This window comes from Heterocephalus glaber, unplaced genomic scaffold, assembly GCF_053883595.1.
Source record: "Heterocephalus glaber isolate CG9 unplaced genomic scaffold, H.glaber_assembly_v1.0 deba00001457, whole genome shotgun sequence".
NCBI classification, from domain to species: Eukaryota; Metazoa; Chordata; class Mammalia; order Rodentia; family Bathyergidae; genus Heterocephalus; species Heterocephalus glaber.
Window position 1 is genome coordinate 1,506,482 of NW_028258305.1, and position 26,757 is coordinate 1,533,238.

General features: G+C 34.7%; 1 protein-coding gene across 1 annotated transcript; it reads left to right on the forward strand.

Annotated features, from left to right (window-relative positions):
- Nucleotides 1–1,610: 1,610 nt before the first annotated feature.
- On the forward strand, nt 1,611–14,913 carry C1d (C1D nuclear receptor corepressor). The gene is given in 6 exon segments (XM_004849948.4): nt 1,611–1,813; nt 9,893–10,039; nt 10,791–10,857; nt 11,194–11,249; nt 13,971–14,072; nt 14,074–14,913. Coding segments are annotated over 5 exon segments (393 nt in total). The 5' UTR covers nt 1,611–1,813; nt 9,893–9,901; the 3' UTR covers nt 14,104–14,913.
- The last annotated feature ends 11,844 nt before the right edge of the window (nt 14,914–26,757 follow it).

The window sequence follows — 26,757 nt, forward strand, 5'->3', positions numbered from 1 at the left end:
CTGTTACTCCTGAGTCCAGGTTAATGTTATTACTAAGGACCCAATTACTATAAAAGCTCCTAAGTGATTATTCTCAACTAGTGCACTCATATCTTTGTGGAGCTACAACAATAGTTCATGGACTGACATTGATTTGTAGATCACTCTTTGGGAAATGGATGCAAATTTTCACCATGACAAAGGTTGAGACCTGGGAAACCTGAACCCAGAATAATTCAGAACCTGAGAGTACTGCATTTTGTCCTGCGCCAAGGTGATAGTGGTATTTATAGCAATTTCACATTTGCTGCAATACTGGTGATCAGTGAACGGATTTTCTTGAATAAGATGTAGGTTATTTGAATGTTTTTAAACTCATATTGTTGAGTTCCATGTCCTATGAACTGTGTACTAGTTAAGTGCAGTGGGACCACATTACAGTTTGTGACATTAAGATTAGTTTGGAAATTGTGATTCTAATAGTATATATCTAGAATTAATTTCTTTCATTAACATATACATTTCATGGTAACTTTAAAGGATAATTTGTTGGAAGTGGCAACTGATGATGAATGGATAAATTTTGAAAATATGGCATCATTTTTTTCATTTTAGAAAGAACTTAAAAAATGAATATTCTAGCCGGGGATTTAGCTCAGTGGTTTTGACCCCTGCTGCGCAAGCACAAGGATCCGAATTCGATCCCCAGTACCAAAAAAAAAAAAAAATGAATATTCTAAACTTGCTGAAACAGCTTTAAACTCTATTCTATCAGCATAGCTACCCGAAAATCATTTCTATACCATAGTATGAAAAAAAATGCGCACTATCCTTGCAAACACTGCAAGAAGCTCAGTCTTTTTTTTTTTGGTACCAGAGATCGAACTCGGGTTCTTGAGCTTGCGCATCAGGCGACGAAACCATTAAGCTAAATCCCTGGCCCTAGGGGCTCGGTCTTTAATCCAACTATATAATAACAAACCAGGAACAAAAATTATTTGTCATTTTAAGAACTTGGAGAACTGACATATACCGCAATTCTTCAAAGTGCTTTTATGGGTATTTAATACAGTATATTAATTACTATTTGTTCATAATTTTTGTTAAATTATGACTAGGGAACGATAAAAAGTGACAAACATCAAACAATGCAACTTGAACACTAAGTAAGGTTTTTGTTTTGATTTTTGTAATATATATATATATATTTTTTGGTACCGGGGATCGAACTCGGGTCCTTGCGCTTGCGTAGCAGGCGTTGAAACCACTGAGCTAAATCCCCAGCCGTTTTGATTTTTTACCAATGCAATTTTACCTGTATTAATACCAGTAATTAAAAATCTGAGCTTAGATTTTGCATGTTTCGTTATTCTAGCATTCATTTTTTCTGTATTTAAAAAAGTATCTCAGCGATGGACTGAAAAACTAAAGAACTCGTCCTTTTGTCAAGGATAATTTGGGAAGCTACTCTAGAAACCTAATTTTGAGGTAGGTAGAATGTAGTAAAAACCAGGGCCCTTAAAGGCACGTCAGCCAAAGTAAAAAAGTGAACAAAGCTTTATTAACATTCTTTTCTAGTTAACTATGCTCAACTTGTATTCGGGGTGGAAGTTCGCCGAACAAACCTACGTAAAGGTGTCCAGAGCCTCTGCTCAAATTCCTTTCACATCCTTGCCGTCAAGAACACCGCGTTTCAGGCCGCAGGCAAAGCAACCGAAAGACCAGGCGACCAGCGTGAACTCATCGGAGTGCGACGCTCGCGCTGCAGCCAGAGCCGGCGCCGTTACGTCATCATCACGCGACCGTTTAGGAGCCGGGAATCGAAGGTCTAGAGGTATTATTCAAAGCTGTTGGAGTTTTTTTCGTGCTTCTGCGAAGGCCCACTTCTGTCCTTGGGTTACTCTTTCATCTCTGGCCAGAATAGGAGTGGGGTGGGCCTGCGTAGCCTTCCGGGACTGAGATCTGTGGCAGCTAAGTGTTATTGGGAGCATTATTGCAGGACCCCCACTTCCTCTTGTGGCTGCTTGCTGAGTTTGATTTACCCTGGCCTGTCATTTCTCTCTTGGTTCGATCTGTCTCTTTTTTCTTTGTTAATTTTGCATTCATTCAAATATTGGGCGGCAAGAAATAAAAATACACGACTTTACAGCTTTCAGCTGACTTTAGCCTTTAGGGAGAAAGGCTAAGGAGGAAAGTGTAGGGGAGTAAAATGTTACTCTCGTTTATCATTCACATTTATGATTACAGACTATCTGCCCCCGCCATATTAGCCCATCTGAAATTGTGGGCTGATATTGACCTTCAGTTAAAATCTGTAGTGGATGATCTCAAGAGGGCATTTTTTTTTTCAAGAGGGCATTTTTAAATTTATGGCCCAAGAAAGTTCATTGTGACTCAGACTTATGTTAGAAAACAGCTTTAATATATTCATGTTTGTTAATTTCAGTTCGATTTTAGCTTGATAAAGATATGTCTGTCGCAATGAAATGTTCATTTATTAACCCATTTCGACTGACTGGTAATAGGCGGAACCAAAACTTGACCATATATTTTTATTTCAAAAATAACAATCCCGTTCAGAGAACAGCTTGTAGGTGGTGGAAATAATATAATTCATTGTTTTGTTGGAATATAAAATAATGACGGTGTGAACAGTGATTTTTCAAAATAAATTCTTAGAGTCAAAAGATGTTATAGTTACATTCAGATAGCTGTATTTTATATATCACAATTTAGAGGTGGTAAAATTTTTACTTAACAGCTTTTAACTTTTCAAATGGCTCTTCATACATATTAGCTTAGCTGCTGTTTCTGAACATTTGACCCTTTAAGTGTGGCTCTAAATAGCCCATATTGGATTAGGATTTTTTGGAATCATTTTCACTTTAGTAAAATAATGACTAATATTACCAGCTAGTGTTTTAAATGGTAGCCAGGCACTGTGTTAAAAAATATGCCTATATTATTCACTTAATCTGCACAACAACTATACTATTATTTTTACTTTAGGGATAATTACCTTGAAGAGCCTACTGAGTAAATAACCAGTGGAAAGTTCTGAGCAGAAGAATGATGTGATCAGTTTTAGGTTTTAATAGGATTACTCTGGTTGCTATGTTAAGAATAACTTGTTGGAAGGTGGGGTAGATGAAAGCCAGGAGACTAATTAGAGAGGTGTTGTAATAATTCAGATGAAATGATAGCATCTTAATAGAAGGAAAGAAGTGAAGATGTTGAATAGCATAGTTCAATTTTGGATGTGTTTCTTAGGTAAAGCCAACAGGGTCTGCTTATGGATTAAATGTGGGTTTGAGTATAAGGTAATTGCCAAAGCTTTGAGCTTGAGTAACTAAAAGAGTAAAATTACCATTAACTGAGACATGGAAAACTGTGGGAGGTACAGGCTTATGGGAGAAGATTAGGAGTTCAGTTTTGACATGTTAAGTTTGAGATATCTGTTAGTTGTCCAAATGGAAATGTTGAGCAGGCAGTTGAGTATATGAGCCTGGAGTGCAGCGGAATGGTCATAGCTAGGAACAAACTTTTGAGAGTTGTCAGTGAATAGATAGTATTTAAAGTCATGAGATTAGTGCCTGTCATTAAAGGAGTGAATATTGACAGAAAAGAGAAATGGCACAAGGCCTGATTCCTTAGGTGTATTAGCATTTACAAATTAAGTAGCTGAGGAAGAACCAGAAAAAGGGATAGACTAAAAAACCAGCAAGGGACAAGGATAGTTTGTTTTCTGGTGCTATGGCTTTCAGGGTGAAATAATGGCATTCAGTTTCATCAAATGTAGCTGATGGATCAGGGAAAATGAGGACTGACACCTTTGGATTTATCTAGATACACAGTATTACTGATAGATATATGGTAACTGTCTGGAGAAGTCACACACGAATGACTGAGATTATTGGAGGTATATTCAGAGAACCTCGGGAGAAAAATGGGATAAAGAGACTATCTTCATTGGGGAAATACAAGGAGGGGGCATTTGGTATGGGTTTTAAAGGTTTAATAGGTTGTTCTAGGCTCAGAGTGAGGAGATGGATGGGGAGGGGTTATTCCAAGCATGAGGGAATGACTATTATGAAAGAGCCTCCTTTCTCCTTTCATAGCCATACCTCCCAGTGATGTTTTGTTTTATTTATTTATTTTTTTCTGGTGCTGGGATGGAACCCAGGACTTTGTGCTTGTCAGGCAGGCGTGACACCACTGAGCTAAATCCCCGGCCCTGGTTTTTTCTTTTAAAGTAAATACAAGATGTTATGTAATTTTACTCCATGTACTTGAGTATGCATTCTTAAATGACAGGAACATTTTCTTGTATATGTATAATGCCATGTTCATAGATTATAAAATTATCAGTAACTTCTTGGTATTATTTTATTATTATTTTTTTAAAGTAGGAAGATATTTATTGATAGGAAAGCTCCTGAGGGGCAGGAGGGGTCCCGAATGGGTAGCCACTTCTTGTTATTATTTAATACCTGGCCCATGTTCAGATTTCTTTCTCTCAAAAATATATTTTTACACTTGATTTATCTGAATGAAGATCCAAACAGGTTCTGCACATTTCATTTGGTTATGTCTCCTAAATCTTCTTAATCTCCTCCTCTGTATTCCTTCTGTTTTCTTTCTTTTTTTCTTCTTTCCATTGACTTTCTACAGAAACCTGGTCAGTTGTCCTATAGAGTAATTTTCATTCTAGGTTTGTCTCTTTGCTTTCTTACAGTGTTGGCTTGTTTCTCTATTCACAATATTTCTCATAAAATGCAAGTTAGTTGTCAAGGCTTAATTAAATTCAGATTGCGCTTCCAACAGTGCTGAGTGTGTTACATTGCCTTTCATCAGCAAGTTCATTATATGTCCTACTTTTTTTGTGATGTGATACAGGCAGGAAAAGTTCACTAGGTGACATTTGAGCACAGATCTGGTGAAGGTAAAATAATGAGTTTTGAAGCTGTTGGTTGGGGTGGAGGAGGGGAAGAGAGTATTCTAGGAAGGAGAGAAGAAATACAAAGGCCCTGAGGTAGGCACAATTCTTGAAGTCATGAGGGGAAGAGGAGTAAGACTATTGTAGTTGGACTGAAAATGAGCAGGGGGAGAGTGGAAAGAGATAAGGTCACAAAGGTGACAGGGAGTCACGGAGAGTGTGTTTGGCTTTTTGAGGCCACTGTAATGATTTTGTCTTTACTCTGAGTGAGGTGGAAAGCCTTTGAAAGTTTCTTAGCGAGACATTACTGAGATAAATATACATCTTACTCTTTTTTTATCCTCTTTTCTCCCTGCTTTCCTTCCCTCCCCCCCTTCCTCTCTCCTCCATCCATCGCTTGCTCTTCTCTTTTTTGTATGTTTGCACTAAATGTTTACATTGCTTGTGTGGAGTTGGTACATGTGAACACATCTTAATCCTTTTTTTAATCCCCTTTCCCTTCCCTTCCTTCCCTCCATCTCTTGATCCCCTTCCCCTTTGAGAAAGACCCATCTCCCTATTTTATTGTATTTTTTAAAGCTAAGCAACTCTTTTATTGAAAGGACCCCTCAGAGCCCCTAATTTGTTAATACATACTGAAAAAATTCAAGAAGATTAATACCTAAAATTATTTTCCTGTAAAAATGTTTTCTTTCAAGACATACTAAACAGAGAAAAGCAATAACCTTTGCCCATATGAACTCCAGTTTCTTTTTCTGGCTCACATGTAATTAATTCTTTTAGAACTACCCATGTAATCTGGGAAAAATATATATCCTCATGCAAATGTGTATGTATCACTAGGTGCAAGTTTCAGCCAATAATTTAAATTCTAATCATAAGTAATATAAGTAAACAACAGGCAAAAACAAAGGTAGCTTCATATCCTCTGATGGGTGTGTTCAGTACTGCCTCTTGGTTGTCTGTTTGCTCCTATCTCTAAAACTGTGCCAACTTCTCTGGAGGCTGGGATCTCCCTTTTTTGTTGATTGCTTTCTTATACCGTCTAGCTGGAAGCAAAGAGGCCATTTAGGTGGTTATTGCAGCAATTCAGGCAGAACATGCTGGTGATATGGACCAGTGTGATAGTAGATTCTGGATATGTTTTGAAGATGAATTAAGAGAAAATAGTCAAGGTTTTCTCTGAAGTTTGGGTCTGAATAATTAGAAAGTGAGTCAGGATAATTGGAAAGTTGCTGTGAAATGGGATGAGGAAGACTAGTAGACAAGATTAGGAATTTGGCTTTGGGCAGGTTACATTTGAGAATTTATTAGATATCCTATGAGAGATAACAGAGCAAGCAGTTGGAAATGTAAATTTAGAGTTAAATGGAGAAGTCAGGACTAGGAAAACAAACCTGGGAGTCATTAGTTTATTAATGTAATTTAAAGCCCTGAGCTCACATAAGAGTAAATTAGAAAAGTAAAGAAAGTTAAGGACAGCCTTTGGGCCCTTTAATAAGGTTGAGGCTGAAGACATGAGAAGAATGCATCAAAGAGACCAAGAAAGCAGCCAGTGAGGAAGAAGAGAAGCTAAGAAAATGTTATGTTCTGGAAACCAAGGGGAAGGAGTCAATGATGTCTTGATAAGAATAATCTAGGGCCAGGGATTAGCTCAGTGGTTCTGCCACCTGCTTTGAAATCGTAAGGTCCTGAGTTCGATTCCCGGTACCAAAAAGAAATGATAATTGGCCATTGAATTAACAATGTGGCAGTGGGGATGATCTTGATGGGCAATTTTTTTTTTTTGTACTGGGGAGCGAACTCAGGACCTTGTGCTTGCAAGGCAGGTGCAGTGCCACTGAGCTAAATCCCTGGCCCTTGTTGGGCAATTTTAAGTGAAAAGTAGGGGGCCTATTTGCAGGGCTTCTGAGAAAATAAAAGGAGAACTGTAGACTTAATATAAGCAGCCTTTTTGAGGAGTTTGTTGTGAAAGAGAGCAGCAATAGGGTTTTAGCTGGAGATTGTGTTAGCTTTCCATTACTGTAACAAAATACTCAAGATAATCAACTTATAAGAAAAAAAGATTTATTTTGGCTCACAGTTTCAGAATTTTCAGCCCATGGTTGCTTGGTTGTATTGCTTTGGGGCCTGTGATGATGCAGAACATCATGGTGGTGACTATATGGTGGAGGAGCAATAAAGGTGCTTAATCTCATTGTGGCAAGGAATCAGAGAGGACTGGGGTCCTAACATCACCTCAAGGGTGTCCCCCTAGGGACCTAACTTCTTTCCATTAGGCACCACCTTTTAAATGTTCCACTACTTCCAGTAGCACTGTGGCTAGGGACCAAGCCTTCAATACATGAGCCTTGAGGGAACATTTAAGATCAATCTGTAAGAGAGGAGGATACAAAGTCAGGATGTTTTTTCTGTGTCTTGTCTTAGATGGAGAAATAAAATGTTTTATTCTTAGGAATAATGACCTAGCAAAGAGAAAACCTGATGCAAGACAGTAGAAGAAATTCTGAGAAGAGTTTGAGAAGTCCTTTTTTTTTGCAGTACCGGGGATCCAACTCAGGACCTTGCACTTATGAGGCAGGCGTGGTCCCACTGAGCTAAATCCCCAGCCTGAGAAGTCTATCTTAATAAATTTATATACATATGTATAAGGATTTCTGTAGGCTGGATTCTTAAAAGAATTTCCTGAGTCAAAGGATACATGCATTAAAAAATATGTACCAATTTATATTTTACCTTTATTTTATATCCTTGCTAACATTGAACATTCCTAATCCTAAAAGTTATTTGCACTTGTGTTAGCCAGCTTTCTGTTGCTGTGATAAAATACCTGACATAAGCAACTTATAAGGAGGAAAGGTTTATTTTGGCTCATAGTTTCAGAAGATTTGTTGTCTGGTTGGCTGGTTTCATTATTTTGGGCCAGAGGCAAAGCAGAACATCATGGTGCAAGAGCTAGATGGAGGAAAGCTGTTCACCTAGTGCCAGCCAGGAAGCAGAGAGGGAGGAGAGAGAGGGAAGGGTCTAACAAGATATACCTTTCCAGGCTGCAGCCCAAGTGACCTACTTCCTCCAAGTAGGCTGGATTTCCTACAGTTTCTACCACCTTCCAATAGCCCATTTAACTATGAACAGTTAAGTACTGTAGGAATTGTTTCTTAAAGGTTTAGAAGTTAGTGATAAAATCTTCTAGGCCTGGAGCATTTATGGAGGTCTGTGGCTTTTTTTTTTTTTTTTTTGGCTAAAGGTCTGTATAATTCTTTTTAGTTTTATTAATTGGATTTTCCTCCAGAATGCCTTTCTTACCACATTTTCAAATTTATTGGTTTCAAATTCCACATAAAAAGAGGAAATATGTGTTCTCTGTATGTGTAGTAGATCTCTGTCCTTATACCTTTATCTGGACAATGAATGCTGGAGCCATCCATTCTTTCACAGATCTGGAGATTGATTTAGCTGTTTTCAGCCCTTCAGGCCCTTGGGGTTATTAGATTCTGATTCTCTTGTTTAAAAGGTTCCTAGACTCTTGCTTATCAGCTTGATCTTGCTTATTCTGTTTACAGAATTTCTACTGTTGAGCTCAGCTGATGTGTATGTGCCATTGTTGATTTCTAGCATTTTATTTGTATATTTGTTTTAGCTTTTCTGTCATTTTGGATCATTTTGAGGGGCAAATGCATATTTTCAGCTACCCTTTGAAATAGGAGTCACAATTCTTCCCTGAATGGTTTTTTTTATAATTATTACAGTCTTTGTTTAATTGCTGATTGAACAGTAGTTGGATAGTAACTTTACAGCTCAAGTAGTGATAGTCAGATGGACGTCATTTTTTTTTTTTAAATGAAACCAAATGTCTCAGGGTAATATACTCATTGAGAGGAAATGTTGATATATTATGACTAAATAATCAAATAGTACTTTAAAAATCTAAAAGACATTTAGAACTTTGAGGTACTTTACAGATCATTAGACCAACTGCCTTATTTTATGGATGAGGAATTTGAGGCCAGAGAGATTCATTGATTTATCTAAGGTGACAAAGTCAGTGATCAAGCAAGATGGAAAGCCATCCCTTTACTTCCATTCTGCTGTGCTACTTGCCATTATACACATTATTGCTATTCTTTTTAGCATGTAATGAAGGAGGTATTTCTGCTAAAAATTTTTTTTAACCTAAAGATATTACATATGACTTGGAATTGCTTCTGAAATTTGGTCTTGGATACTTTACTTTATGCATTGTGTGAATTTTGCTGTTTCTCACGTATTGATTATTATGATATAAATGTGAATTTTAAAAGAAAGGCTGTCAGGGTGTGCTCTACCTTGAATGAAAACCAGATAGTTTATTTTTCCCACATTTCCTCTTTTCCGCTTGCAGACTTTGTATGATTTATGGACTGTCTGAATTTCTTATTAATATTTTAAAGAAGCTTAAGGAATATACATATAAATATGCATGGGCTGGAAAAATAATTTTAGTGATAAATGATCAAGATTTTTCAACCTAAGATTTTTATTTTTTTAGCTTAATATAACGTGCTACTAGATCAATACCTAAATTTAGAAAGACTATAATATATTAGCTTTTCAAAGAGCACTTTGCTTATTTCTTCAGCAGATATTAGGGGATGTATTTATCAGATTTTTATTGCTTTTCTTGGTCTTTAACTTCAATAAAAAGTTTTTCAAATGTAGGATTTTGATATCTCATGTTTGTAATCCTGTTTTTAGTACTGTAGAAGTATTGAGAGTTTGATAGGTATATTGTTAATATATTTGAGGGAGTTCTTCCCCCCCAGGCAATTTAAGAACAGGGGAGGTTGGACTGTAGTTGCTCTAGAATTATATTCTAAGAACATTTGTTTAATTATCTTCATGTTTTAACTCTTAATGCTTTTGAAATAAATGAAATTTTGATCTTTTGGTATGACTTCTATCTCTGATACGAATTCTAAGAATTTATTTTTTTTCCAGTTGGTCATAATGGCAGGGGAAGAAATTAATGAAGACTATCCAGTAGAAATTCATGAGTATTTGTCAACATTTGAGAATTCCATAGGTGCTGTGGATGAGATGCTGAAGACCATGATGTCTGTTTCAAGAAATGAGTTGTTGCAGAAGGTATATTTTAAGTATGTAATTCCTAAAAATGAATTTCACAGATAGGGTGCTACTTTATGATACATATGGAAAAAATAAATTAGGGATTTATGCTTTTTTATCCCTTTATTTCAGTTTTTTAAGTGTTTGGGTATTTTAAGGCAAAAAAAGAAAACCCAAAGCAAAAACTTCAGTCTGAGAAATTATTTCTTAAATATATTTTTATTTTGTCTTTGTATTGAAAAACAAGGAGCACTCACAGCATTCTTTTTGACAGATTCTATCTTTGACCTTTTAAGTATTACAATGATGTTATCAGGGTTTCTGGAAACTCTATAGGACAAAAACAGTAAATTGACTTTGACAGTCTAAAACAAATCTCATTATGTTTCTTCTGTCTGTGGTATTGCCTAAGTATTTTAGCCTGCTTCTTATACATAAATGCATCATGTACAGTGTTTATATTGAAAAATTACTTTTGACATGAAAGCCCAGATCGTAACTCCTGAAATTAAAATAATTCAGAAGAATTTTTCTTGGATTATACACATTTCTTGTCTAACTAAAGATGATACCCTGAAGTGAAAATTTGTGGGTAAAATTCACTGGTCAAGAACACTTCTTTTTGCAAATTATTTCCAGATCATTTGGTTATTGGATTATAGGAAGTGAAAAAAATTTCTTTGATACACTGTGCTTTGTGAGAGTTTAAAATGTTATCTGATGGTGTTCAAAGTTTGTGTATTTCTTTTTTCTTTCTCATTTTTATTAGTTGGACCCACTTGAACAAGCTAAAGTGGATTTAGTTTCTGCATACACATTAAATTCAATGTTTTGGGGTATGTATATTACTTTGGAGTTAATTGCAAAGCTAATAATTTATTGTGTCAGTTTATTGTGTGATTTATTTTTTTAAATGCATACAATTTATATACCATTATACTTTATGACAGTTTTAACAGTCAGATATTTTATTTCTCTTAAATCAGCATACTAGCTACCTATGAGCCATATATTACATAGTATTGTATTAGTAATGCATAGAAGTTCAGTAACTTAAAATTTAATTAGCTATCAGTGGGACTTGCCCTTTTTGTGAGTAACTAGAGTTTCTTTATTAGAATGCTTTTATTCATATACGTATCATTTTATTCCATGAAATCTTTCTCTTACAGTTTATTTGGCAACTCAAGGAGTCAATCCTAAGGAACATCCAGTAAAGCAGGAATTGGTAAGATTTCAGTTAATTTATTTTTATTTTATGTGTCTATTACAGTATTTCCAAAATTTCAGTCACTATCTTTATCACACTAATTATGGAGAACAAAATTAGATTTGAAATTATGAGTGAGCCAGATCTTATCATGTCTTTGGTTTTTCTTTCTCTTACCTTTATCATAGAATTGGTGTTCCATATATTATATAAACCTGGATGGGAAAATATTATGATTCTAGTAGTTATTTATAACTTCCATATTATTTTTCCTATAAATTCTTAAAATCTTGTTCATCTCTGGGGCTGCTTTTTTTCTTTTAACTCTTACACAATTCTTAAAAGTATATTCTAGTTGATTTACTAGCAAAGACGGGAAAGTTTCTCCCCCACCTTTTCAATTCCTCCATTAATTCATTTTCTCAGCAGTAAAGAATCCAATTCAGCAACAAAGCTAAAAGCTTTTTTGGCACCAGCTGTATGTGTACTGTCCAGTAATTCTGCATTAGTGACATATTTACAGCTTGTAATAAATCTTGTAGGTTTGTCTTTGTATTCCATTTAGATGTATAAGTACAGTATATAAGGTCTGATATCTTGGAGTTTTTGCTGACTTCAAATATTAAATCATCCAATTTGAAGGGAAAAATTAGACATCAAACTTAGGGTTACCTTTTTGACTTGGCTTTATGAATAAGAATATTAATAAATTTATTCTTTGTGTTTATAAAATATAAAGTAGATATATATATGTGAAATGCACTTGACATTGTATTCTTTTTCTCAAGTCTTATGGTAATTGATATGTATGTTATTTATAACTTAGTAAAGCACTTGGTCATTTATTTTTAGAAAATGAGTAAACAAAACTTCTTGTTTTCATTTTTTAAATATGTGGCCTTAACAGTTAACATTTTATTTTTTAAAGTTTTTGAGGGAAAAATAAATTCATTTTTAAATACAGCAGTTGGGAAAAATATTTAAAGCAAAGGCATAAAGCAGGGTGATATGCAGATTTTGGTTTGACCAATTGTACTGGCTTAAACCTTAAGAAGTATAGGTTTTACTGTCTGTTTTCAGCTTTGTAAAATTGACTTTACATTTATAAAATTCTTTTTTCCCTTTAACACAAGTTTATTAAGAATAATCAGTTTTGTCTTCTGCTTTCTCCCTCAGAACCCACTCTGTGGAGGAATGCATTGATATTCTGTATAAAGGTTGCAAATAAAAAGCATACAAAAGCCTAGTCCCCTTTTCTGACCTTGGGATAGATATCACTAATTGATCACAGAGTTATTTTTTTTTTTTTGCTACTGGGGATCAAACTCGGGACCTTGTGCTTGCGAGGCAGGCGCTGGAACCACTGAGCTAAATCCCAGGCCCAATCACAGAATTATTGTGATTGGATACCTCTTTACCATATACATCATAAATGGGGAAAGGCACTGAAAATAGTCACTATTCATTCAACAAATATTTGATTACCTACTAGGAGCCAGGCATTATTTCTAAGCTAGATGATTTTTTCAGTGAGCAGTGGTGAAGAATGTGGCAGACCTCACACTATATGGAATGGAGGGAGACAAACAAAATAAACAATAAGTACATGAATATGTAGTATATTAAAAAGTTATATATTATGGGGAAAAATGTAGAACAGAGTAAGGAGGATTGGAGTGAGGTCGGGGCCTCACTGACAGGGTTAACATTTGAGTAGACTAGGAGAAAAGAGGGAGTAGCTGGGTAGGTATTTGAGGAAGATCATTCCAGGCAGAAGAATAAGCTGGGCAAAGGCCCCAAAGCAGGGCTGGCGTGGGTATGTGTTCCCCTTGGTGTCTTCTATCTCAAGGACTGTGGCTTTTACAGTACTCTGAGGGAGAGGGAGCCAGGGGAGGGTTTCGAATAGTTACCGACCTTTTACAATGAAAACTAAGGTTTTACATTTTTCTGTGTATGTTTATATAACTATTTTCATTATTTTAATGAAACTTGCTTTTAAGCAGTGATCAATCTCTGTTCTATTTTATGGCTCTCATCAACTTTATTTCTCCATTTGAAGTATAGGATAGCCATTTATACTGATTAATGTCTCAGAAGATTCAAAGTGGTTCAGCAATATATTATGTTTCTCACCTTGTAAAGTCTGATTAGAACTATATATTTAGAAAATTTTATGCCTTTATCAATCAGAATTATGAAATTGAATAAAAGATCTTGTTTTCATTCTTCCTGTTTTAATTGTGACACTAGATGCTAACATAAAAAGATAAACAGCTAAATCTGCCTCATCTATTTTTTTGTTTAGAAAAATTATAACAGAATTTAGTTCATATATTGTACATGTATGAGAGCTCAGATTTTAGATTTTGGTCTTCATATACAAACAGTTAATATATGGATTTGGGTTAATGCTAATTAAAAAGATGTAAAGCCACATGTAAGCAATTCAGCGTTCATCTGTGTGGTAACATCTTGGTATGATTCTTTCTTTGGAAACACTCAAAACACTTCTGAAATGACTTTTCAGTATCTGTCCTTCCCCTAGAATATGAACTCCTGGAAAGCATGGCCTCATGTTTATCCTGTTCCCTTTTACTAGTGCTATGCACTTAATAGGCAATAAATACGTATCTGTTGAATTTAACTGAGGTGTAGTGTAATAGTATAATAAAACTTAGTAGTGGTGAACAGCTCAGTAAATCCATTGCCTTTCTTTTCTTTCTTTTTTTTGTCTCTAAGGAAAGAATCAGAGTATACATGAACAAAGTCAAGGAAATAACAGACAAGAAAAAGGCTGGCAAGCTGGACAAAGGTGCAGCTTCAAGATTTGTGAAAAATGCTCTCTGGCAACCAAAACCTAAACATGCAGTGAAAGTTGGCAATAAAGGAAAAAAGTAAAAATTAACTTTTAGTTTTGATGTACACATACTCAAAAAGTACATTATTTTTTTCACAACATAGATGATTATGTGGCAATGAGAGGTTTAAATTTACTCTTTTTGAAATTTGTATTTAAATTTACACTTTAAATTTGTAGTGCTAAGTATTTCCCCCACCAGAAAGATTGACTTGTCTTTATTGATTTTCCTATAGAGCACCATGAAGTTTTTAACATTGTGATTTATATTTATAGTTTACCATCTCTTGGCAAGATACTCACTTCTCTACATAGGTCAGTCTTGCAAGTACCATTTTATAAGCAACTATGAAATTTAAGTTAAATGTTCTTTGTAAACATTTGTACTATTTTAAATGAATAATAATCTTATGAAGTATGCTATCTATCGACTGAAATTTTAAGTACATATGTTTTTACTGTATGGTATTAAGAATGAAATGGCTTAAATATTTTTTTCTGTGTAGTTAATTCATCATATTTTCATTGTTGTAGGAATTACTGCTTTTTTGGTATTCAAAGTGTGAAATTAAAACTTTAAGATTGTACTTTAATTCTTGGTATATTGCCTCAGTGTCATATTTACAATAAAATATATTCTTATTAATTTTAGGTGGGAAATAAGGTTGTATGGTGATGGGTGGCTTTTGGTCTGACGACTGTACCTTTTTTTTTTTGGTACCGGGGAGCAAACTTGGGTCGTTGTGCTTGTGCAGCAGGCGGTGAAACCACTGAGCTAAACCCGTGGCCCTGTACCTTCTTAATAAAGGCTCTAAATGTTGCGTAGCTGACCTGTGTAATTTTCTCTTCTGAGTAAATATGCCCTCAAAATGAGGCAAATAGGTTTCAGAAGTCAGATTTAATGGAGAAATATATGTTTTTGTTTCTCAGTGTTCTTGGTCTCACTTTTTCAGATTTTTTTGATTACATGTTCCTGAGGTTATGTTCAGTAACATACTCGTTTCTTGGAACAAGTCTCTTTGTTACATAATGCCACTTAAGTAGAGGAAAAGTCCAAAGGAGATTATATTGTGTTTATGTTTTGGTTTTTTTTTCCGGAATATTGTTACAGAGAATTCGTTATAGTAAAACTTATTTATGCCTAACTCCATGAATTTTAATAATATGCTCTTAATGCTTTCAGTCTTTGAATGCACATCATTAAGAGTAGCTATGCCAAGTATAGTAAAGTGCTTTAATTTTTGAAAAAGGAGTTGTTAAAATTTTCTATGTGATTAATTCTCCATAAGTAACCTTGAATAAATGGATTTCTTGATTTATTGTAGCAGATATTGGAAATGATTTTAAAATGTAATGGATTTTGTAAAGCGTGTTGAACTCTTTCTAGATACATGAAGAGGAAGTCAGTGATAGATACAGAAAGTCTTATCTCTGATGTCACAAATTTTGGAGTGGAAGAACATTTGTGAACACTTAATAGTTATCTCCTTACATATTTTCATCCTCTCACATTTCTAGCTATTTTAAAAAGTAATTTCATGAGTAAATCTATTATTAAGATCAAATATGTGCATATCTTTGTGTTGCTAATTACAAAGAAACTTTTAACTTGGATTCCTGTGTATTTGTAAATTTCATATAGAAAAATTCTTGAATGAACAAATTACAGAAAATTATTAGCTAAATTATTGGTTTGTGAAAGACCAGCTGTTACATTGGAGATTCTTAAGTAAATAATTCTTTATTTATAGGAATAAAAATAGTTTGAATGTATTCCACTTTATTAAATATAATTTAAAATATTTACTGCTTAGCATATGGCAGGGAGCTGAGTGGTGGTCATGCATTGGATTACTTGTTTGTTTATTTATTCCATAAGTATACTTAATGACATTTATATTGCCAGATACTGAGCTAGGTGCCAAGTTCCAAAGATGACAACTCTAGCTTGTATCTTATTTTTATAAAGTGTTAGGAAAAAATAGCCTTTCATTTCAATTCTGTGTTTCAGAGTTCCTGGAAAATTTATGACAAATTGTGCTCATTAACCTTAGTCAGAACCATAAAGGGTGATGGGTTGATCTATTTGACTGTGGTGAAGTTATTGTTAACATAGTTTGTTCCAAATGGCAGTCATTCTAAGTTTAGGTGTTAATTACATCTGTTATTAATCTCTTTGGGAATTGACAAGTTGGAGAGGTTGCAGCTATAGATATTTTTAAGATCAGAATTATAGATTATTAATCTAATACTAAATAATGAGATCTTTTCTCTTAATATTTTAAGTAAAATTTTCTTCTTGTTCATAGTTGCAGGATGGGAATTCATTTTAGCACAGTAGAAAATGTTGAGAGAAGAATTGAAGATTTAATTATGTTTTACATTCCTGGAATTAGGAGGTTATGATAAGTTGATGAACTTTTAAGGTACCCTGTGGCTTAAAATTTTTCTACTTAGCTACTAGAAATGAACTGATACGATTTCTAAATAAAGGTTTTAAAATTGCAAAGAAATGTAGGAAATACTTAAAAAATGGACAGTGTATTGGATGTAGATACTTTTTTCTGAAGTCTGTCAATGGAGAAAAAGATTCTTTTTTTTTTTTTGTACTGCGGATTGAACTTGGGTCCTTGCGCTTGCGAGCCAGGCGGTGGAACCACGGAGCTAAATCCCCAGCCCGAGAAAAAGATTCAGTTTATGATACAGTTAAATTATAATTTTATACAATAAAATAAAATTCTGGCTTTACAAAGTGAATTATCTGAGAAAGATTTGAATAGTGATTCTGAGCTGTATGTAATAGCTAAGTTTGCTAAACTTGGTGTGATAGAAAAATACAGTGAATATTCAACCATTTATTACAGTGAAAGACACATTGCCATTAAGCTTCAAAATCCTGCTCCTTCCTTTGAACCTGCTTATCCCACCATCCTTGGCACTTCCTAAAGCAGCACTGGAAGTCCTCTTTCATCTTTAGTTGTGCTTTTGTGGCTGCCTTGATGTTCTGAATCAATTAAAAATGTTTACCTTTTATGCTCATTTTGACTTTGAAGAAGTCAGAAATTGCACAGTGCCAGATCTGGTAAATAAGGTGAATGAAGACACACCAAAATGTTTTTATTTGTCTGCCTTTCTGTTGTGTGGCACTCAGTGGCATTCACTGTATTTTTGATTACACCTCGTAAAGAAATAGGACTTCCAGAATTACTTCAGAAAGTGGCAAGAATGATAGGATAAGTATGTTAGAAAAGTGTGTGTGTGTGTGTGTGTGTGTGTGTGTGTGTGTGTGTGTGTGTTTGCGGGGGGTATTTTGAAAGATTAATGGCAACATGTCTTCTACTGTAATACTTTTTAAAAATTTATGTTTTGTTCCCCATTAAGTTTATTGGTACATTTTAGGTATACAATACAGTTACATTCATCATTGGGATCTTGTACCATTACATGAGTATCTTGGTTCTTATTTTTTTCCCCTTCCCTTGCCCTCCCTTCACCCCCTCCACCCTTCCCTATTTGAAAAGACCTTGTTTCCATTTTTTTTCCTATTTTCATATTTTTTCCTTTCCCTTTTTTCCCTTCCCCTACCCCTCCCAATTCCCCTGCTCTTTTAGACCTTTTCTTCCTGTTACACAATATCAGTTATACATTTGTAAAATTACAATATCAAGATCTAGGAGACATTACCACAGATTTTACAGAATTTAAAAGGATATAGAAAGCATATTTCAAAAATCTGTTTTGAAATATATTTGACAACTTCTAAGAAGTACCTTGGAAGACAAATTAATGAAACTAACTCTGGAGGAAATATAAAATTTGAATAGCACCTATTAAAGAAAGTATATTCCTAGCTTGAAAACCTACCTATATGACAACAACAGGCTCCTCATATACATTTTAACTGATAAATTACATCAAACATTTAAAGCAGAGAAAAGGAATACTTTTCTCCTCATTTTAGGAAATCAACATTGTACTAATCCTAAAACTGGATAAAGATAATAGAAGAAAAAAGTATGAACAGAGATAGAAATTTGTTTAACAAAACAAACTATTAGAAGTCAGATCTGGCAGTATGTAGAAAGTGGTTTTATTATAAGGATGGCAGTGTTGGTTCAGCATTGGAAGATCCACCCCCATAAGTCATCATTTTAACAGAGGAAAGGAAAAAGCCATATGATCCTGTCACTAGTTGGAGAAAAAGTATCGAACTAAATTTTACAGCTGTTCATGGTAAAAGCTATCAGGAAACTAGAAGTAGAACAAAACCTTCTCAACAGATTAAAGACATGTACTCCATACTTCCAGCAAAAATGCCTTGTAGGAATGGAGAAGATACAATGCTTTCTCCCTAAGGTGGGGAACAAGGGCAGATATGCCTACTCTTCATCTGTCTATTAAATTTTGAAACCTAGGCCCAAACCAAAATAGTCTGGCAATAAAATGACACAATTAGGATAGGATTGGCAAGGTAGAAGCAAAATCTTTATATGTAGATGAAATGGTCATCTACAGAGAAAATACTAAGAAATCTCTAGGAGCCCCTAGAACTTGGACTTGAATTTAGCAGGATTAGAAAACACAAGGTATATATAAAAATTCAGGTCTGTGTATACTTGCTATAAATGAAGAATTGGATATTGAAATTTAAAAGTTATGTGGGAGTACAAAGGACCTAGAAAAGTAAAAAAAAGAAAAAAAAAGTATTGGAAGACGTTTAGTACCTAATTTTAAGACTTCCTCTAAAGCTACAGTAATCAAGGCAGTGTTGGTGTAAGGAAAGACATATAGATCATTGGAATAAAACAGGGAATCTAGAAATAGAACCACACATACATGGTCCACTGAGTTTTGAAAGATTATTTAACATTAACATTTAGTAGGATATAAACTCAATTCAAGAGCCAGGGAAAGATAGTGTTTTCAGCAAATGGCACTAGAACACCTGGTATCTGTATGTAAAAAATTAACCTCAACCCTTTATTTCCATACATGAAAATAACTTGAAGACATCTATGAACCTAAATATGAAAGCCTAAAACTATAAAACTTTAAGAAGAAATTATAAGGGAAAATGTTTATGAATTTAGGGAAGGCAAGAGCTTCCTAGGATACAAAAAACATGTATAAAAGAAAAAAAATTGATAAATGAGATTCCATCAAAATTTAGAACTTTAAATGACATCATTAAAATGAAAAGTAGTCCTTAAACAGACCATATTTACAATCCATATAACCTATGAGCAGAATATATAAAGAACTCTTACAGCTCATAAATAGACAACTCAATTAAAATGTAGATGTAAGAAGATGATAAATAGCCAGTATAGCACAAGGAAAGGTGTGCAACATTAGAATCAGAAAAATACTAATTAGTACAAAAACAAGATTGAGTTATACATTCATGAGGGAGATGAAGCTAAAAGTTTTAAAAGCCTTGTCATGACTTTTTCTTTTTGTTGGATTCTCCCCCTTTGTGTTTAATTTGTCACCCCCAATGGATTCATTCTGCTGGGTTTCCTGGGTTGTGATCCTCATTGTCTTTTCCTAGGGTATTGTCTAAAATTTTTTGGAGTTTTGGTTTGTTATTCATGAAGTTCCTAAGGTACTCTTTATCGTGAAAGTATCTTATTTCTCCATCAATTTTGAAAGATAGTTTTGCAGGGTACATCAATCTGGGTTGGAGGCTGTTTTCCTTTAGGGCTTGAAATACATCACTCCAAGCTCTTCTTGCCTTGGTGGTTTGTGTTGAGAAGTCTGCTGTGATTCTGATGGGCTTTCCTTTGTATGTGATTAGTTTCTTTTCTCTCACTGCTTGTAGAATTTTGTTCTTGGGTTTCTGGAATCCTAACTATTATATGTCTATGTGAAGTTTTTTTTTTGATCAAGTCTAGTTGGAGTCTTATATGCCTCACTTATCTGTATGTCATGTTCTTTTCTCCTGCTTGGGAAGTTTTCTGTCATTACTTTTGTGAACAGTTTTTTTATGTCATCTGTACTCTCTCCTGTTTCTTCATTGACTCCAATCAGTCTTATGTTATGCTTCTTTGCATCATCTAGCAACTGCTGGATTGCTTTCTCATGGTCCCTTACAATTTTAAAGTAATTTTTATTTTCCTGGTCACTAATTGCAGTCTTATCTTCTATATCTGAAATTCTGTCCTCACATTGGTTCATTCTGTTGTGTAGACTTTCAATGGAGTGCTTAATCTCCTGGAAATCTGTTTGCATGTTTTATGGTTTCCATTTGTTTCCTATGTTGGAATTCCATCATGTTCCTCAGATCCTCTATTTTTTAAATCTGTGTCCTCTCTAGATTTATTAATCATGTCTTGTACTATGGGCACAATCTCTGCTGTTATCTGAGAAATTATTTCTGATTTCATTTTTTCCAGATCCTCTTTTGTTGCTAGTTCAGGGAGTCCAGGTGGTTGAGTATCAGATTGTTCCATCTTGTTTCCCTTTGGGGTTGCTGTACGTGATCTGGAAGTCTGTTTTTGAGGTTTATTTTTGTGTCTTCTCATTTCCATGGGGGGGAGGGGGGGGTGCTGCTGGCACCTGCGCAGCTCACCTCCTTTGCCCTAGGAGTGGTGGAATGGCGGCAGGGAGCCTCCTCCTGGGTGCTGGGATTGGCTCACCTCCTCTGCCCTAGGAGCAGTGGGACTTTAAAAAAATTTAAATACACAGTGTATTTTTTCCATCACCCCTTGTGTAAAGGGAAGAAGGAGAAGAACTGATGTCTCATTTTCTTCCTTAATAGCATAAGAGTGAACTTGTTCATTGGCTCTTTTACTGAGTCATCTTGATAACTTAATTTATGTAAATATGATGTGAATATACTTTACTAATACAAACTTCACTTTCCTTGTATTCTGGTCTAAAACTTCAGTTTGGGAAATATAAACTAAAGTTGTTTATTTTCTATATTAGGATTTTATAGCTGTCACTAGCAATTTAGGAGAAATGTGCAAGACTGTAATACAATTTTGTAAATTTGTTCTATTTGATTAATTGGCTTTTGTATTCATGTTAGCAGGATTGTAAGAAAATTCTTGGAACGTTTTTTGTTTGCAGATTTTTTGTCCTATTAAAGTCATAGACTGATTCGTGGAACACCTACCCTCTGACTTGATGTGCCTTTTTAAAGTGCTTATTTTGTGACATAATTTTTATGATAGCCAGAAAGATTTGTAAAGCAATCCGGAAAAGGGCCAGCCACTGTGATAGCTGTTGGCAATTGAGGCTTAATTTTAAGCTACATTCGCCTCCTCCCAAAGCTAAAAGCCAACCAGCTCTGGTTCTTGAAAGGTAGAAAGAAAATACTAGATTTTATTCCCCTTCCTCCTACTCAGCCTTGAAGTTTAACAGATGCATCATGGCAGAGTAACTGCACGCAAGATGTCAATTTCACAAAGTGATATATTTTAGACAGTATACAAAATTTGATGGTGGAAAAAATAAGCTTTTATAAATGAAACATTTAAGAGACTTTTTTTATTATTTGCCTTTCAGTTTAGTGTTGCCTTTAAGGTGCACCATTTCAGTGTGGCAGCTACAATAAATGACTGAAGGAAATTCAAGATGATAATTTAACATTTCAAGATGCTTCCTCTGAAATGAATGTTCACCTATACAGGGCTTGGATTAAAGTTTATAGTCATACATTATTTTAAAACCAAATATCCAGGAAATATGTGGTGATATGATTTGAATGAGATGATTAGTAGAAATAGAAAAGAATACTTTCAGTTCCTTATTATGTACTTATTATCTATTGAGATGCTATATTGAAAAATTGTAATTGCAAAAAGAGTAGAAGCTTGGTATATACTATTTTCTATACAGTGCAATCCATCTTAGGCCTTATCCAGAAAGGTTTGGTTATTAAAGTAAAAGCAAATCATTATAACGAAGAATCACCTCTGATTTAATGCTTTAGCAAAGGATTGCTGTCATCTTTCTGGTTGGTGTCATTTGACTTGGTGACCTTTGCTTTCTATCCATTTCTTGACTTACTTAAACTGAAATCATTTGCTACCCAAATTCTGATTCTCTATTATTTTTCTCTTAAAAAAAGAAATCATTATTTAACTGTTTATCTAGTAGCTACTGCTTTTTGTGGGTTTTGACAATTATGACTCTTAACATTTGTAATTTTGACTCTCTGTGAATGATTTTTAGAGGTCCTTGGAGTGTACAGCATTTTGTAGTTTTGCTAGGGCACAGTCTAAATCTTTCTAAAATTTTTATGAGATGGCATTACTCAGCTAGTGATTTAGCCTTGTCAACCTCTCAGCATCCAAAGCTTTTTCCTCACTTATAATCTTATTTACTTATTCACATGTTCATTCAATAAATGTTTATTGTGCTCCTGGGTGCCAGGATGTTTTAGTCACAGGAGGTTTAGCAGTTATCCTGAAATGGTTGGGAGATGTCAAACTTTTTTTTTTTTTGGAATTGATCTAAGGCCTCTGCATTGTAGGTAATAGCTGTACCATACTGCTCCAAACTTTTCAGCATGTGAAAAATAGCTGCTATGAGCTGAATTGTGTTCCTCCAAATTCATAATTTAAAGTCCTAAGTCTCAATATTTCATAATGACACCTTATTTAGAAATGAAGTCACTGAAGATATAATTAGTGAAATGAAGTCATCAGGGTGGGTCCTAATTCAGTATGACAAGTGTCCTTCTGAAAGAGGAAATTTAGACACATACATACACACACGTGAGCACAGAGACTAGCATGTGAAAATGAAGACAAGAGTTTGGGGTGATACTTTGATATGTTAAGGAACACACAGTTAACAGCAAAGCATTAGAAGCTGGAGAAGAGGCTTGGAACTGATTTTCACAGCCCTCAGTGGGAACCAGCTGTGCTGATGCTGATCTTGGATTTAAAGTTTCCAGAATTGTGAGACAATATAATTCTGTTGTATGAGCCAGCCAGTGTGTGGTACTTAGCTACGCCAGACCTAGCAAATAGGAACAGAGGCCATTAGATCAGGGAAATATGAAAGTATGTGGAAGAAAATGGCTTGAGGTGAAAATGTAATTCTGAAAAACCCTTGGAACCTATGTAAACTTATTTGGGAATATTTTTAAATTTGGGCAAAGATCTCAGGACTTATACCTTGAAATGTCAAGGGCTTGTGATACTCTTTCTGAAGTCAAAATGTTCAGAACTTTTTAATAGATATTGTTAGTTATGATTGAATGTGCCATCTCTAAAACTTTGTTATCTTGGTTTTGAAGACATTAATTTCCCTGAAGGAAAGAAAACCCTGTCAGGTTTCCATGGAGAGATTTCCCCCAGCCTATTACCATGTGCCATATGGTCTTTTCCTAATGTAGTGCAGCAATCAGGTTCAAATAATGAAAATAAATACTTAAAACGTCTTAAACAAGTTGTGTGTAGTTTGTGCTGTTGTTTGAGCACGTACCACTTTAAAAATCCCATATGGAATTCATCTGGATAGAGATGTTTTGAAATGTGTCTTTTTTCCAAATAGCTAACTGTATAGTGTGCTATTCAGTTTTCTTTTTTTAAATTAGAAGTTAGAGAATTTATATGTGGGTTTTTACTCTTAATGATTTGGGCCCAGTTTTATCTGTTAGCATTATAAATTCTGCTTATCACTTTTCAGTTTTTAGAATCAACTGGTAGATAAAACATGAAAGAAAATGTAAATGAAATGGACTTGGAGAATGTAGATGTAAATGTAGAGTGGTGAGCTAGAGGTGGGGAGGAGAGAAGCAGGCATCCTCATATGTGAGATGCGATGCTGTACAAAACTGATGTATGAATGAGACTTTAAAAAGGGATTAGGTTGCAAAGGCAATAGCTATACTTTACACACACACACACACACACACACACACACACACACACACACACCCCGCTTTTGCAATACTAAGGACTTAACCTATGGCCTCGGGCATGTTAAGCAAGTGCTCTACCACTGAGCTACATCCCCAGCCCTTTAAATGTTTTATTTTAGGACAAGGTTTATCAAGTTGCCCAGGACTTGAACTTTTGATCCTTCGGCCTCAGCCTCCCAAAGTAGCTGTGATTATGGGAATGTGCCACCATGCCTCATGCTTATTATTCTTTTTAAAAACTGGAATGTTGGGGAGAGTAGTATAAGGTAAATATTAAAATTTTGGGGTATGTACATGGGTTGTCAGAAATAGCAACATAGATGTAAGGAAGGTAATGACCGGAACTAAATACAGAAGTGGTTGAGAAGAGGGAATCCTCACATGAGCAGGGGTGAAATTAGAAGTGCAGGGTTTTGTTTTGTTTTTGTTTTGTCATTTGTATAATTTCTTTGGCAAAAAGAAATGAGAAAAAAATGTGTGAATTATTTACAAAATTTATCCATTGAAGCAGTATGACCATCAGATACCCTAGTGATTACAAATTGGTTTTTGAGATTTTAGGCTATAAAAACTTACAGTGATGGGGAAATAAGAATGCTTAAGTGTAGTAGCAAAAACTTCCTTGTCATACATGTGCATGTGCAAACAGATATGTGTGTATGCATGCATGAGCTAGTCTGTGGACATTTAATAATTTTCCTAAATTTGGGACCAATTTACTTTGAATTTTTGACAAATTATATACCAGGTAGAAAATACTTCTCTGGAAGTGGATCTCTTACTGATCAGCCTTCCATGTTATTTTGAGACTTCAAAGTATTATTTGAGAGAAATTTAGACACCACAGTAGTAGCTTTATCATAGGGTAATAGTAGGGCTGTAGTTCACAATAGTAAGTGATAGTGTGACCTTTGCTTGGATGTCTTATGATGAATTGGAAGAAGGATTTTATTGTTCCCAATTTTCATTAGAGATGATTAATTTATAGGAAATGTGTTTATAATCTGTTGTATCACTGCAGCCTAACTGGTTTATAAATGTTAAGTGTTTGTAATCTGAAGTTGTACATCTTAGAGATATAGTGAAATGTAAAATCTTTTTAGAAATTGACCTAGCAACAATTAGGAATTAAAATTAGAATTTAAGGAGTTGAAATTGGTAGATTTTTATCACCTTTTAAAATTTGTTGCAAACACTAGCAGTGTTTTCTTAACACCTAATAGTGTTTTCTTAATTATTGACACCACTAAAATTTCACTTTACGACAAGTAGTTATTTGAAGTCTCCCACCTATATTATGTCGCCTAACTTTGTAACACTGAAAACACCTGTAATTACATTCCATTCTTTCAGGTAGGCATTTAAAGTAAATTAAAATAACATCAAAGAGATGTTAAAAACAACTTTTGGAAACTGTTAGTTATGCTTTAATCCTTTTACAGGAGGAACTATGTACATACCTTCTTAATACATATCTTAAACTTTGATGTGCTGGGCTGGGGATATAGCTCAATGGTTCTGCTGCTTGAGTCACAAGCACAAGGTCCCAAGTTCGATCCCCGGTACCAAAACAACAACAACAACAACAACAAAACTTCGATGTACTAAGCTTAATTCTTACGCATCCCCTGCTAAGGACATTCTGCACCCACAGTGTCTATGTGGTACAGCTGATGAACTGCAGAGTCCATAGTGTGCATTAAGGTTCACTCTTGGTGGTGTTCATTCTATGGGTTTGGACAAATGAATAATGACATGCATTTACCAGTGTAGTTAGCAAACCAAATAGTCTCACTGCCTTCCAAATCCTCTGTGCCTGGCCTGTTCACTCCTCCTTCCTTCCTGACCATTGGCAACCACTGTTCTTTTTACTGATTCTGTAGTTTTTACCTTTTCTAGAAAACTGTGCAGTGGGAATTATACTGTATGTAGCCTTTTCAGATTGGCTTCTTTCATTTAGTAATAGACATTTAAATTTCATCCACGTTTTTTCATGGCCTACTAGCTCATTTCTTTTTAACACTGAATAATATTCCGTGGTCTGGATCTATCATAGTTTATTTCTCACCTTCTGGAGGACATTTTGGTTGCCTCCAAGTTCTGGAAATTATGCATAAATCTGCTATAAATATATGTGTTTAGGGTTTTGTTTCCTGTTCATTTGGGTAATTACTAAGAAGCACAACTGGTGGGTCATATAATATGAATGTTCAGTTTCCTAACAAATGGTCAGGTTGCCTTCAAAGTGGCTGTACCATTCTGCATTCCCACCAGCAATGGATGAGAGTTTCATTCATTGTCCACATTTTTGCTAGGATTTGTTGGTGGTGTAATTTATTTTTAAAGATTTTATTTGTATTTTCTACTGCACATTTTTGTAGAAGTTCAAAGCAAAAAAAAAAGATTTAAATGATCAAGTAAAACAAAATGATCAAGTGAAAAAAAAAATTAGAATGGAGTTAGTGTCTCGTCTAAGATGCTGGGACCTGGAGCATTTCATTCAGTCTAAGACTTGGGCTTTCATTTAAAACCTATCTTAAAAAAAAAAATCCATCTTAAAATTCCTTAAGTTTTCCAACCCATTGAAAGATATTTTCAATCCATTTGAATTTCTACAAGGCAAAATATTACAATCATCTTCCATAAATAGGTATTTTTGTCAGATATAAATAATTATTAATATGTGAGTTGGGAAGCACAGTTGAATTTACTAGGGTTTTGTTTTTTTGAGACAGGGTCTCATTGTGTAGTTCAGGCTGGCTGTGGACTCACTATGTAGCCCAGGCTGC